General features: G+C 42.8%; 1 protein-coding gene across 10 annotated transcripts in view; it reads right to left on the bottom strand.

Annotated features, from left to right (window-relative positions):
- CDK12 (cyclin dependent kinase 12) overlaps positions 1-14,890 on the bottom strand; it is a 70,930-nt gene that overhangs the window by 8,625 nt on the left and 47,415 nt on the right. For 2 of the 10 annotated variants that reach the window (XR_005885963.1, XR_005885962.1), the window contains exons 14-17: positions 13,445-13,862; positions 2,114-2,220; positions 1,203-1,341; positions 549-628 (exon numbers count right to left, since the gene is read on the bottom strand). Coding sequence is in view for 7 of the 10 variants with exons in the window: in XM_041001630.1 (XP_040857564.1) it covers positions 13,153-13,862 (710 nt within the window). In the remaining 3 variants the exon portion in view is untranslated. Of the gene's footprint in view, positions 1-548; positions 629-1,098; positions 1,342-2,113; positions 2,221-9,974; positions 13,863-14,890 lie in introns of those variants that run through there. The other 8 variants (XM_041001630.1, XM_041001628.1, XM_041001633.1 and 5 more) reach the window with 6 other exon arrangements.

Raw genomic sequence — 14,890 nt, 5'->3', positions numbered from 1 at the left:
CAGTGTGCAGGGAAACTGCAGCTGCTTCATGCTGAGGGAGAGAAGTATCCTGGCAAGGTGTTCTGTGCTCCCCAAGCTCAGCAGGGAGCACCCTGAAATGTTAGGGCTATAACCTTAGGCCATCCTAAAGGAAAAATAAGTTGCATTGATTATTCTAGCTTCTTGGGCTCCAGTTCTAGGGCTCTCTGGGAGTGCTTCTGACCCCTGTTTGGGGAAAGGGTGCACCTCACCCAGTTGGCTAAGTGTCATGAGTTTTAACCGGTCAGCAGCACCCTCGTGTGGCAGAAACCAAGACTGCAGTAACCCAACTGGTGTAGGGGTGGGGCCAGGGGCGGGGTGAGCAGGATTGCTCCGCTCCAGCAGACATGCTGGTTGGCAGACAGCAGCAGAGTTATAAAGGTGGGTACCATTAAGGTATCCCATGCATATTTACTGCTTGATTACTTTTAGGGATGTTTCTTGCTTCCTAACACCTGTCCTATCCACCCATCCCACCTGCTTCATCTCTAACTTGAGGCATATGCCTCCCACCCAAGGGAGCACCTTACCAGAGCTGGCACCCATTTGGATCTGCTGCTTGTGCTGCCTGGCTTGTAGTCATGGGAGAGGCATTGCTGACAGAGGAGGCCTAGGGTCAAGAGGATAAGCTGATGTCACTTCCTGTGCTCAGGAGGCAGGGAAATACTGTGTCTGCCACCCAGCCAAATTTTTGGAGACCCCAGAGGAGAGCTGATGCCTGTGCTCAAGATAGGGAATATCTAGTAACTGATCCTGCTATTGGCCATCTTCTACTCTGGGGAGTTCTGGGGTGAACAGGAACAGATCCCACAGCCAAAAATCTTCATCCTGGGGAATGGGCACTAAATAAAATCTTTCTCTTGAAATCCAATACTGCCCCAGAACGCTAGGTCAGAAGGCATAGCTAGGGCTTTGGACTTTTAGCCCCCAGGAGAAGGGCTGCCTAATTACACCTGTCCTATCTAGTATCAAATACATTTACTCTCCTCTGAACTACCAAAAAAAAAAAAAAAAAAAGGATATTTGTCATCAGGAAGGGCTCTCTAAAGACTAATACCACAAGTGACCAAGACAGAGAACTGATTCATTAAGGTCTTTCTTTGTCAGAGATCTTTCACAATAGGAATACTTCCAGAGAGAAATAGGACCCAGTTGAGAGTAGATGAGTAGGGGAGACAGCACACCTAAGAGCAGGCAGTTAGGGTGGGAGCGAGCACTGGGCGCTGCTGACCTGCCCGCTCTGGGCAGTGAGCATGGAGGACGCAGGCTTGCAGGACTCTTCTTCTTGCATCCCACAGAGACCAGCGCAATCTCCCAGGGAACCTGGAAAAAATGTGGAGAGGCAGGTTAGAGGTGGGAAGCACTGACTTATCTCAATGATTGAACAGTTCCTGGGGAACAAAGGCAGGGCTGCGGTGTATGAACACGGTGGTCGGTGAATGGGGCAGCCGTCCTAGAGAAGAGGGCTACGGGTGACTGGATAACCGGTGTCATGGGTGAGAACTGTCCGGTAACACAACTGTCTAGTAACATGACTGGCCAAGATGAAGAACAGAAGGGAAAAGGCTGCTGGTGCCACAAAAGAGGGCTACTTTGTTATTGTTGTTTTACAGGTTTATTTATTTTTATTGGAAAGTCAGATACACAGAGAAGATCTTCTGTCTGCTGGTTCACTCCCCAAGTGGCCGCAATGGCCAGAGCTGTGCCAATCCAAAGCTGGGAGCCAGGAGTTTCTTCCAGGTCTCCCACACGGGTGCAGGACACCAGGGCTCTGTACCATCCTCTACTGCTTTCCCAGGCCACAATGCAGAAAGCTGGAGGGGGAAGTGGGGCTGCCAGGATTAGAACCAGCACCCACATGGGATCCTGGCAGATGCAAAGTGAGGCCTTTAGCCACTAGGCTACCGTACTGTGCCTAAGGGCTACTTGTTAATGTGAGAGAGGGTAGGGCACTAGAACAAGGTCAAGTAAAAAGCTAAGGAAACTCTTCTGGGAATCTTTAGGAATGAAGCTTTCCTCTGGTCAGCAGCAAGGGCAGGACAGGGTTATACCATACAAACAAACTGGTGATTTCTGATTGGCCTATGGTCCTTACCTGACTTCAGATTCAGTGCAAGAGTCTGAAGTGGCCAGGCACTGGATATGAGGCAACTGACGGACATCACTGACTTCTTCAAGGGCCATCCCTGTTGGTACCACCACCTGTAAACAAACACGACAGCTTGTATTAGACACTGGACAAAGGACTAGATGCCAAAGACGGTCTTCACCCTCTCACCCAACAAACATGGCATTGGTAGGTAACCGTGATGGTTACCATTCCTCTGATTGCTTCAATCGCTACTTGCTCAGGATTTAGATAACCCTTGAAATATCCTAGTTGTTTTAAGATTCCTACTCCTAAGGAACTAGCTCCCAGATGAGTTCCTGTAGGAGCTACTTAGGCTAAATTAGGAAATTCAACAGAAATGTAAGCTAAGAAACCCAGAGCTATAAAGGGCAGTGATGATCAATGGAAATTTAATGCATGAAGAGTAGATTGGCCACCTACTTATGGATCGAATCACTAGATTTGGGGGCCTCTCACCCAAAACAGCTTTTCTAAGAACAGCCAACAGCAGAGCAATTGCTGACTGTGAAATAGGAAAATGTACAGAACAGCAGGGTTGAAACAATTTGGGGTGGCAGTACTATTCTGTGCCCTAGGCAGGGACTAATTCGCTTGGGGACCAATCTGGCAACCCCCTAGGCAATAGGTTAGGGTATCACTGACAAAATAGAAAGGTTCCATACTGATCTATTTGTCCTAAGCAATGTTCATCTTTCAGAGATCTGCCCTTGGACCCTGAGTCCCAGCTCCATCTCTACACTGTCCAGGGAGGCCATTCCGTGCAACAACCCCCCTCGACCCCCTGCCTACACATCCAAGATTCTGGTTGGAGTTGAGGGCTGTTTTCCCTTCTTATCTCAAATGTTCAGAGAGGGAAGTATGGGAAATATGGGAAGTGGCTGTCCTACGGCCTGGAGCGAAGCACAAAGAGGGGAAGGCAGCCTGGGCACCAGAGTGAGAGGATTTACACCATACACATCAGCCAACTGAGCACTCTGCTTGGGATTTAGGCCACTGTGGGGGCATCTGCTTTATCAAGGAACATCAAACGGCTTAAAACTTAAAAGTTAAATGGAGTGGAGAGGCTTCCCCAAACAGTGCTAGGATCTTGGAGAGAATCTCATAGTGCTCTGAGCCCTATAATCCTCCTCCTCTTGCCTTAACTGGTGAGTAGGGAAGAATTTTTCTTCCCTGTTTTCATTTGAGCATATCTTTTTTTTTTCTTTTAATCTTAGGAGGTTTATTCCAGCGGGGCAGGAACGGGGTGGAGGTGGTGGAGAGAAAAGGAGGAAAAGGGGAAGAGGAAGAGAAGCCGGAAGGAGAAGAGAGCTGAGCATATCTTTCAATAGAACTATATTGTAATGAGAAAGAGCTGGGCTTGAGAATGCTAGGGGTGGATGCTTCATTCACAATGTTTCTGAAGACCTTTGCCTGCTATCCAACTGCCCAGAGATTGTGGCACAATTCTCTTTGCACTTTGGGTTAAGTTTGCACTAGGATTTTTGGTCATGAGCATCACCTACTTCCTAATCAATCAGAGCTCTTGTACCTACATAAAACTTACATCTGTACAATTTGCATGCCATCAAAACATTGCTCTTTCAGGAAAAAAAACCCAACAATATATAAATCAAACATCCATTTTTCTACTCACGACTTTTAAACCCACCTCTCTACCTCTATCTCTATTCTTTGCCCCTCAAAACCACACAGCCTTGCTTTGCTCTCCTGAACTAGCTCGGGATCTTAGAACGGGTAGTTTTACCATTGGGTGTCTGCTTTCAGAGGTTTAAGATCCTGGTCTTCTTGGACTTAGTCCTAGCTGGCTGTAAGTGGGTGAGGCACTCTCCTTTCCTCAGCCTTGACTTCCTGCTCTGTGAACTGCGAGGGTGCATTCCTGTGACTGCTCCAGCAGCTCTGGAGAGCCATGATTCTAATAGGACACTTTCGTGAGAGGGTGAGATCTATCCACCCGACACATCATCTCTCAGGAACACAGCAGATACAAATTCCCTTGAAGATGCCTGCCTTTCTCCCACAGAGGCCTTCTTTTAAGTGTCAATCCTCTTCCACTAAGAGGAAAACCCTGAATCTTGACACTTGCACACACAGAGCAGATAGGAGAGGGGCAGGAAGGAGTTGGATAAGCACACCTCCACCTCCCTGAGACACAGTCTGCACTGGGCTTTGACCTTGGGAACCCCATGTAAGGGATAGTGGCTAATTCAACAAAACTTTGTGGCGGGGAAGAAGATAACAAGAACATGTGTAACTACATCCACAACAGGGACATGAGTGTCCAATCGATACCAGCATGCTTAACTCTTGCTCTCTCTTACTTGGGCTATTCAACACCTGCAAGAAGCCACAGCGGGAGTGGCCACAGCATCACACTACCTCTTGGCCCCCAAAGTCAGAAATGAAGACAGTGAGACAGGAGCTACTTGGCTTCCTATAAATTGTTTTGTCCTTCCTCACAGCTGCAATCAGAAGCTAAGGGCTCCCGCAGGCCTTGTTCTGATCTGCTGCAGGCGATGGAGGGTTTTTGAAACGGAGAGGACTTGGCTGCGGCCCCATTTCAGCTGCCGTTGGGGCTGGCTAATGGGCTCATTCGGGAAGACCCCCGCCTGCTGCACTAAAGAGTCCCCCGCCGGTCCCCTCCCCAGTCCCAACCCAATTAATAAATGGGGGCTCCCACTTTATGGCTTTGGGAGCAGGAACCAGAGATACAAATGACCCCCAGGGAGGGACAGAAAAAGGCCTTCCAAGAATCAAGCCAGAGAATTGTGCATCCACAGGCACATGCTGCCACAGGCTAGTCATATCCCAATTTTAAAGCGTTAATGGAGAAAAAACTGGCAAAAACAAAAACAATTTCATTCTCAGGTCCAGAGTGGGATAGCATGCTGGAAGTTTGTGGGCACAACCTAGCAACAGCCTCTGTCCTGCTTGGTTTTCCATCCTGAAAATGCAGGGTGCAGGCAACCATCTGGACACAGTGCATGTTCCACTACTGCCCAAGGGCGGGCTCCCTCTCAAGCTCTGATGTACTGAACACAGACATATCCCAGCAACTGGCTCATAACATAACACTCCCCCTTGAAAACAAAGCAGCTACCTCGTACCCAGCTTTCACCAACATCAATAGCACAACTATGTCTTCTGTAGGCAATCTTCCATCCATCCCTCCACCCAGACATTCAAGTTAGAAAAAAGCCTCTATTCTCTCCTATGGGCCCACTTCCTTTCTTCTAGTTCCCCTTGTCCTACTCTAGTGCACGCCCCCACTGCCTCAAGTCTGCACAAGAACGATAATAAGCTAGCAAATTTCTGTTTCTGTGACCCATTTCAGCTGCAGAAAGTTCTCAATAGCATTTCCATCTCATCATGTTCTCTCTGTGGCTGCATTCCAATTCCTCGTGCAGTCCCACAGGACTGTTCCTCAGACTCCATTACCTTCACTACCTTCCCTGTGTCTGCGGACAAAACAACATCTTCTACCATGAGTCCCCTCCCTCTATTTCTCTTCCTCTTTTGTCCCATATCTTCTATCTCTACTTTCAAAGAATTGTTGCTGATTAACTCCATACTTTTGTCCTGATTATTCTTTTGCTTTGGCTTTCTCTTACTAGGGTACTCTTTGATTTTATAAGCTACATCAACATGTTGGTTTATAAATACTTATTTCCCAATCCCTGCTGGGTATAATCTACCTCACTATCTAGACTCAGAAGCTTCCTCACTCATGGTGGGCCCTCCCTGAGCTCTCCCCAGAGATTGCCCTATGCTCTGCTAATAATATTACTACTCCCCAGTGAAGCAGCTCTCAAGGGACATTCTATTAAACAATCATGAGGAACACAATCTTACTCTCACCTGCCCTGACCTTGGCATTAAGTCTTTGCAAAGTTACAAATTAAAAATAACAAGATTTCAAAACGTTATAAAGCAAACAGAAAAACCAACTATAATTACCAAATGGATTTGTTTGCCCTCCAGATTATGATATATGACCACTATTTATTCTGACGATACCATAGGATGAATAGCCTCATTTTGTTTCCTGTTTTTTAAGATTAAAAATATTCTATTCTCTCAGGTCTTAATCTGTTTTTGTAGGATGAAAATCAATCTCAGAGCCAACAATCATCTTGTTTTCTAACAGCAAGGCCTCAAATCACCATTTTAGGTTTTTAAGAACAGAGAAGTTATTCCTCTCTTTAAACTGGTGAGCACTTAAGATTTACCTCATTCTCAAACACCAAATCCTTGCTATCTCTAGATGAGCCTTGTGTGGTTAAAGAGGAAAAAGTGGCCCACCACTCCCCCTTGCCCATACACCTCATTCAGAACAGCAAAAAGGATTGCCTTTTCCTCTGTCCATTCCTTGTATAAATGCACATAAAAATCAAAATAATTAAAAATGAAGTAGAGTGACCCATAGTAGGAATCTAAATCAGCTCCCTTCTTGCCTCTCTTCCTCCCAACACACCATAGATTTCTCAACCTTTCTGGGCTTATTTTTTCCATCACTGATATGGTACTGAACCACACATCAATGTCCCTTTGCTCTAACATTTCATGACTCTAACTCCCATATTGTGGCTTGTTGGCTCTTCCACACATTGACCTCACTTGGAATTGAAGAAAGAGGTGATGGGGAATACTGGTTCCCAGGCTGACCTAAAATACATAAAACTGCTTCCAGGAAAGCTTTAAGACTTGTTAACACAATGTATCCTTACATTTTACTTATTCTTGTTGTACTCTTGACCCACAGAAGTTAGAAATCAGTGCTAAATAGATGGCCCCACATAAATTAATATTTTGTTTGTATTCTTCAGTTTCCTTAGAGAAAATGTGTTTCCAGTTCTGAAATCCAGAGGACCCCTTAATTCCCAGTGGGGCCGGCTCCAACACAGTGAACCTTTAAACTGTCCCTGAACTTCACTAGCCCTGTCATACATAGTGATCCCTCCCATTAATCATGACTGTCTTCTTCACAAGTGTTTATATTCTAGGTCTCTCCCTGCAGCACAACTACCTGTTTTCCTTTCTTGCTCTTATTTCCATTTTCCTTATATTGCTTAACTTCATATAAAAATTCTGGTCTCCTAACAGAAATTCCAAATAATAACTAAGAGGCCAAACCCGTGTAAGTTTTCAAACTTCCAGAATAGATCCAGCTCCTAAGTTTTGTCTTTGGATTCAGTCTCTTGTCTCCAGGGCTGAAAGCAATCCCAACTGCCTTAGCCTTGGTGAGAAGAGCAGTGTGCCCACAAGCTGATGCTCATCCAGTGTCCTTTGTTGCGCTTCTGAGACACAGGAAGAATCCCTCCTAGAGAAGACAGCCTCCAAAACCCAGGTATTGTTCTTTGTTTAGCTGTTTACATGGTCACTTCTTAAAGAGGTTTCTTCACACTGCCTCTCTTAGAGGTGGCTGGTCTTAGATAAAATGTCCTTCATCCTTTTCAAACTAGCAACACTATTTTAAGTTACAATCAGGCCATACCAAGACACCCCAAAATCTGTCAACTTCCAGGTCTCATGGAACCTGTTTCTAAAAGGATTTTATGCTGTATCTTCTTACTCCAGATAAGTATGTTACAGTTCAAGGTTTACTGAGAAAGCTTCTCTGAAAACAACACATCTGCAGGGTACTAACTCCACATCAGCTTCTTTCTCTCAGACTTGGATTAGTCATTTCTGACATAAGAGTTCTAATGAGACCAATCCAGTGGTCAAGACCTCATGGCCCCTCTGTGATGAACCAACAAGCAGCAAACCTGCTTTATCTGCTTCCTTTTGGACACCAGAATCTTTTCTCAAGCTGTATATCCCACAGATCCTTTCTGTAACTAGCTAGTTTAGAAATGCATCACAGCCACAATCTCAAGCTACGGGAGAGGAGCTGAAGGTTGAAAGGGCAGGCAGGAAGACTGATACCTCTGATTCCCTCCCTGGTCAAAGAATCTTTTACCCCACCAGTAACTTCACTCAACAGCTCCTTTCATAGCTGTTGGCAATAAGGATATTTTGCCTTCTCCTTCACCTCCCACTCCAAAGTTGAAGATCTGGATGGGTATGTACCTTCTAAATTGCCTCAGATCGACTTTCAAAATTGTGAAACAGCATTTACTTTAAATGCCCAGCAGAACTAGTTAAGCAATTGATAACCTTGGTAGGTCAAACTCACTCTAACTGGGTGAGAAAAGAAAAACGGGAAATGAAGAGAGGCAGGGAGTGATGCAGAGTTCACTACTTCTAGTTAAGAGGGTCCAGCATCACCAGTTAGTGACTCCTCCTTTAGGTGCTGTTCCCTTAAGCTTCCAACCTTGCCATGGTGTGATCCTTACTTATCTACAGTATTCCAAAGACTATAGAAACATCGTATCCCCACAGATGAGGAATGCCACACCTGTACAATAAAAATTAATCAATGCCCAGGAATGCTAACCTTGCCTCTCAGGTAAGCAGATAACTTAGCTGAATGGCCTTTCCCATGGAATACTTCAGTACTTCCTCACTTTGAGGAACTCCCCATTCTCATTCCATGAAGCCCTTCAGAATGACTAAGTTGTACAAAGAGAAATCAGTAGCTCAATGAAATCAAACTATGGCGCTATCTTTAATAACAATGCAAATTCTGGTTTAGCATCAAGAGCATTAGCTGTTAACTGCCCACCATACAATTAAGGATGCCTGTCTGGGAGCAGGTAGCACCTAATGTAGGTACTTGAACAGTATGGTTTTTAGTTAGAAATAATTTGGAGTGTGAAAGAGATAAAAACGTCAGGTTCCTAGATTCTCAGTCTTTAGGTTTAGAAGTGAAAAGACAACCAGTGCCACTTAGGGAAAACAACATACTCTAGCAGGTGAAAATTCAAACTCCTAGCCATTCATTTGCAATATATAAAGAACATAAAACTCATCCTTTTCCCCTGGAAATTAAAGAACATGTAATTCTAGGAACTGGAACAATCTTGAGCGCTCCATTTTCCTGGGTAAAGATTGCAGAGCCAATGGGCAATGGAACACCATACAGACTTTGAGGATTCAAACACAGGCTGACAACTATTTTCATTACCAGTTTTCGAATTTAGCTTTCTCCTAATTTCTCTTGTTCTGGTGTATACCCCATTTATAACTTCAGGATACCCTTATCTTCCCTCTTCCTTTCTCCTGATGGATCTTATTTGCTAAGCATTTTCAATGAGCAGCACTGCCTAGAAAAATTAATACTGTGTTCTAGCTTTGCAAGGAAGAGAAAGTAATCTGTCCCCAGATGGAGCCAGGACCAATCTTGGAACTCACATTAAAAAAAAAAAAAAAAAAGTCTGACTTATTTCCAGGGTTTGGCATTCTTCAGGAAATCTGACCTATGTACACTTCTTTCCAGGCTGATTCTGTTCCAGAACACGGGACCTGGGTGGGAAATCTGATCTAAGAGGCTTCCCTTTGGGTCTAAACAGCTTATTCATGACTTCCCCTGAGGACAGTTGAGCTCAAACCCACTTACCTCTCCTGCCAGGAGGAGTCAGGGCACATGAAGCTCAACTCTGGGTGATCTGGGGCCATTATCTGTGTGATTGGTTTCTACCTTCCCCTTCCCCTCCCCACAAAAAAAGTCACAATTCAGTTTCACTTTAAAAATCCTCTAATTCCTAGTTTTTCCAAGTAATTCTTCAAAACCTGAAAACTTCTTTTGTAGTTTATGAGACTACAGCAGTTTTGAGAAGGAGAACCCCTAAGGTTAGGATGGTGGAAAAATGTCCTTTATACATGATCAGATATGCTTAGAAGGTACAGATTAAGAAGGAAATGCAATGGAGCAAAAGTGGTATAGTAGCAGGAAATATTTAATTTTCCAATCTCCACTTTCCATTTTTATAAACTGAAAGAAAAAAATTTAATATATTACAAAATATCTGTACATAGACAAAGTATACCCGATGGGGGCAAAAACAAGAGAGAGAAAGGAATACAGTGTCAGGAACCTAAGTCAGGGAAAATGAGGTGGCAACTGACACTTTTCTGATGCAGCATTCTCTCTCAAAACCTGCTGGTAACCATTGTAGCACTGTAACTATATAAGCATATTATATACATACACACATACAAGTGATTGGGTGATGTCTATGGCATAAGCGAACACAAGTCCTACTTACAGATCTGTGCTAACTGCCCTGCTTTAACCATATCAATCCAATGTCATTTTCAAATCCTTATTATTCCTAGGGCCAGCTGAAGGAGAAAAAACTAAAAACTGGGTCAAACCTTTTTTCAAAACCACAAAAATTATCAATGGTCAAACCAGTTTTGCTTCCCATTCATGAACAGAATTAGATTTCTCATCTGTTCAAAATAATGTATTTAACAGACTTAGTATCTTCCATGGGGCAATAAATAAAATAAAACCAAAACCACTTTTGAATGGAACTGGGTTTGTAATTTTTGAACAGCCAAGCTGAAATTCTGCCAAACCTTCACTTCCATCACATCCATAGATTAACAAGGCTGAAAAATGAACAAATACCTTTTCTTCCTCCACATAGGTTCCAGGGTAGTAAATGAGTTTCTTTTCTCCTCTGCTTTTAGAGATAGTCCAATTACCAAAGGTTTTTTTTTTTTTTTTTTTAATTTTAAGAGTTAAGACTCCCCAAACTGGGGTGGGGTGAGATGGGATCATGTATACACATACACACACTCACACGTACATCCACCCCTACCAGGGATGGGAGAATGGAGGCTTAAGGATTATTCAGAATGTTTGACATAATTTAAAAATAAGGGTGGGAAGGGGAAAGGAAAACATTATTGATGATTGCTGATAACCAAAATGCAATGAAAACATATAAAAATTTTATTCATATTTGGTGGGAAATCAATTTTTTTTTTCACTTAGCAGATACTTTTCCAAGTATCTAAGGCTCAGCTTTTTAATCAAAAACATGGGGATGGGGGAGGGACTGGGGCCCAAGCCAACTAACTGAAATTCTCTAAAATATGACGGTCCACGTCTGAAGACTGTTCAGAAGTCGACAGACCGAAGGTTCCAATGAATTTTCTTGCAATTAACCAATCGCAATATGCCTGGAAAATCTGAACATAGTGGCATAAAAAAAATCATTAATGCCAAAATGGTTGAATGGTTCTCTTTCTAATCCATGTTTGGCCCCAAGGATAAGGGCAGACCAAAAAACCAAAGAATGGTAAAGAAATACACACACCAATAACTACCTATTATAATTAACATGAAAAGTCTTCATCAAGTATCTTAAGTGGATTCTTTTTCATTTCTTTAAAGTTTTCTTTTGTTAACTAATGCACTTTTTTCTTACAAGTGGATTTTATTTAATGTAAGAACTTGGCATTGAAACATGAACTTTCACTTAGGTTTTGAAAACTATTCTCCCAGACGCTGAAGTATGTTTTGTGAAACAGGGCTAACCTAAGCTTCACGAAATAAGTCTGTGCAAATTATATGACATGTAATTGCTTTCTTAAACACTCTTTATGCTGGTACTCACATAGAAATGGAAGACAGAATGAGAAGCCTCTCAAATTATTCAACACTGAGAGTCATTCTCGAATTTTCCATTTCCTGTTTATGTTAATGCAAAGTTCTTGCCAGGAAGTCATACTTTAAACCCCTGTACCAAAACCAAAACCAAATTCCTCTGGTGGAAAGTCTCTAAAAGAATTGGCAGGATATGCATGGCTGGGATGTGTATATGTCAATACTGTTCTTTCTCTCAATATGCAATTTTAAAACTCTCTTATAAAAGGTATCTTCAGAAAAATACCCACCCTAAACTAGGTTACATTTGCACATATTTTTGACAATATCACAATGCTTGGTTTGAAAGATTTTTTTTTTTGGACATAAAAATATTCATGTAAACAATATACTACCTGCTCTCATTACCCCTCTGGGAATGGAGGTATCATCGTTAACCACAGTTCAGCAGCAAAGTCCTAGGCTGTCCACATTTACAAATCAACTTCCCCATCAAAACATGGCTTTAAAAAAAATAGATTCTAGAATTGAAGAGTTACAAAGAACAATGTAAGAGTTTGAATTTCCTTTCTTTTATTTAAAAAAAAAAAAAGTAAATAATTGTTTCAGGTTCTTTGGCATCTCAATGATTACTTTTTTCCAAAGAAATTACTCAAAACAGGAGGGAAAGGGAAAGTGGAGGCAGAAAGAGAACAAAGACTGAGAAGGAAATGGAGAAAGGAAGGGGACAGAGGGAGAAGATGGGAAGAAAGAGGAGAGAGAACATTAATATATACAGGTAAAAACAGAGACTGAGTGTAGTCCACCTATTTGTCCAAAAACTCCACCTTCCACAACCTGCTTTATGTGCAGCAAGGGGCATATTTGTTATCAAAGTTAAACCAACTGTAAGAATGAGTAATTTATTTGGAAAAAGCTATGTTCAAGATGCTCAATGAGGAAAAAAGTGTTCACTTTAAAAGCAAAAAAATGTGAGATGGTGGAGAGGAAGAAAACATTTATTTAAATCAGCCAGGCCACTCTCTGTTTCCCTTTTAACAAAAGCCTATCAGCAGCTCAAATTTTGTGAACACTATTATCTTCAAAAGAAAAACCAAAAACCCAATCTAAAATTTGAAACCATCAAAAAAGTCCCAAAACTTTAAAAACCAAATGGAGCCTCTCCTGAGCCATCTCAAAACTGAAAATGTTCTCTTCCGCTCAAGAATGTAGTCAATAGGTAATAAAACGTTTACTTTTTAATTTAATGACCCTTTTCATATTCTCTACTGTATCTACTAGGCACAGTTGAAGTTCTGGCTTTTACTCATCCAGAAGGAACTGTTGCCAACATCCTTATAAGTCACTTGCTACTAACAAGTGAGCAAGAAATACAATGGACAGCTTTGCACTAGCCAAATGCAGATGATTACCTCAGTCTGGCAAACAATTTCATTTAAGGTTTTGAGGACTGGATGGAAGGATGGATAAGAAAGGAATATTTCAGGACACTGAAGTCTCTGGGCTAGTAAGGAACTCCTCTCCCTCTTCCCCCTCTTGGTGGGATTCTCGTAGGTCCCCGATAGAGTTTTCCGTAAGCAGAAGACTGAGCTGGAGTGCCCCAGTGAAGGCTTGCTCCTGAGCTGCTGGCCCCAGCGGTTGCTGGCCCCAGCTCCCCATAGTTTTGCAATTTGGTCTCTGTATGCATGACAGAGTTGCTGCTTCCCTCAGCCTTCAGGAATGGTTGCCCGACTATTGAGTGTAATAAGGGAACCCTGGCAAAACGGAGGTCCTGGTCACCTGGAAACTGCACTGACCCTGTGCCCTGGTAACTGCTGGACTCCCCAAGGTGGCTCACAGAGCCGGAGAAGGTCCTGTTCTTCACCAGGGCCTGGACCAAGGATTCTGTCAAGGCTGGACCAGAGTTGCGTTCATCAGTGTCAGTGGCACTGAACCCTGTTTCAGGCCCATCAGTGTTTCCGTAAGTCCTGTTTGGATGGGGCCGATTGGAGTACTCCACTGGTCTCAAGGCCTGGTGCTCATGTGGCAGGCGGCCAGGAGGCTCTGCTTCAGGTTGGGATAAAAGTTGCAGCAAGGCGGCTGTCACGGCTGGGTTCAACTCCTGCGGGGCGCTGGAAAGATCGCCTTCAACCAGAGGGGGTGGAGGTGGCGGCGGTGGAGGTCCGGGGGGCTCAGGGGGCCTCTTCTCTGGTGGAAGAATGTGAGGAGGACATGCTGTGGAAGGGTTACTTCTTTTAAACACCATCATAAAAATCATGTGATTATAAACACAGACACACAGACATACGGACACACATGTACTGCCCAACATAAACAAATACCAGCACAAGTAACCAGATACATAAAGAATAAAATATTGGGATTAAGAAATTGCAATTCATAAATAAAACAAGTGTATTTTAGATCTAAGTTAGTATGAAAAGATCATATGTTTTAAAGATTGTCCTGATTTTTGCTCGAGATCTCCATTTTCTTCCTCAAAGAGAACTAATACCCAGGCTGCTGGTAGCCATCTGATCCCTTTTTGCTGTTAGATAAAATCATTAATGAAAATAAAGCAGAAGAAAAAATGAGAGAGAACAATACATATCCTTTGGTCACATTTCTAGCACACAATCTTGGTGTATAATGGAGACCTTGACCTTGAATGGACTTGGCTAATACATTTTACAGACTACTTGATGATATAAGGTTAACCTAAAACAAATCTTAAAGAATACGTAGGAGAGAAGAAATAAAAGCTTTTCATTATCATATACAAAAATATACTTGTTGCTCCAAACTTTAGTCACCTATTCCCATAATCATATTCTCAAAAAAGGAACCACCACAACACCGTCATTTAGCTTCCTGTGTAATTATAACTGAAGCCATCTTCTATCATATTTTTTTTTCTTTTCCAATCTCCTGAATTTTTTTTCCACGCTGTGGAAAAAATACCATGATAGTGGGGTACCATGAAGAATGGTATGTTGATAAACAGCTGCTTATCTTGGAGACCATCTTTAGGAATGTACTGGCCTAATACTGAACTCTATCTTCACAGAGACCTTGGTCTTTGTTGAGTCACTTCCCCATTTTCCTCCCACTGTTTAGTGTGTCTCAACACAGCGATCATTGTCTAATAATGACTCTTGTTAAGGCAGAAAAGGAAAGGCAGAAGATGGCTGAGCTTGAGGACACACAAAACAAGCACATGGTCTGAACAGTGCTTTCAAAGATCTGGAAGTCACTCTGATGAA

This window comes from Ochotona curzoniae, unplaced genomic scaffold, assembly GCF_017591425.1.
Source record: "Ochotona curzoniae isolate NIBS_2020 unplaced genomic scaffold, NIBS_Ocur_1.0 scaffold_2453, whole genome shotgun sequence".
Taxonomy (NCBI): Eukaryota; Metazoa; Chordata; class Mammalia; order Lagomorpha; family Ochotonidae; genus Ochotona; species Ochotona curzoniae.
This window is presented reverse-complemented; position numbering and strand designations above follow the sequence as displayed.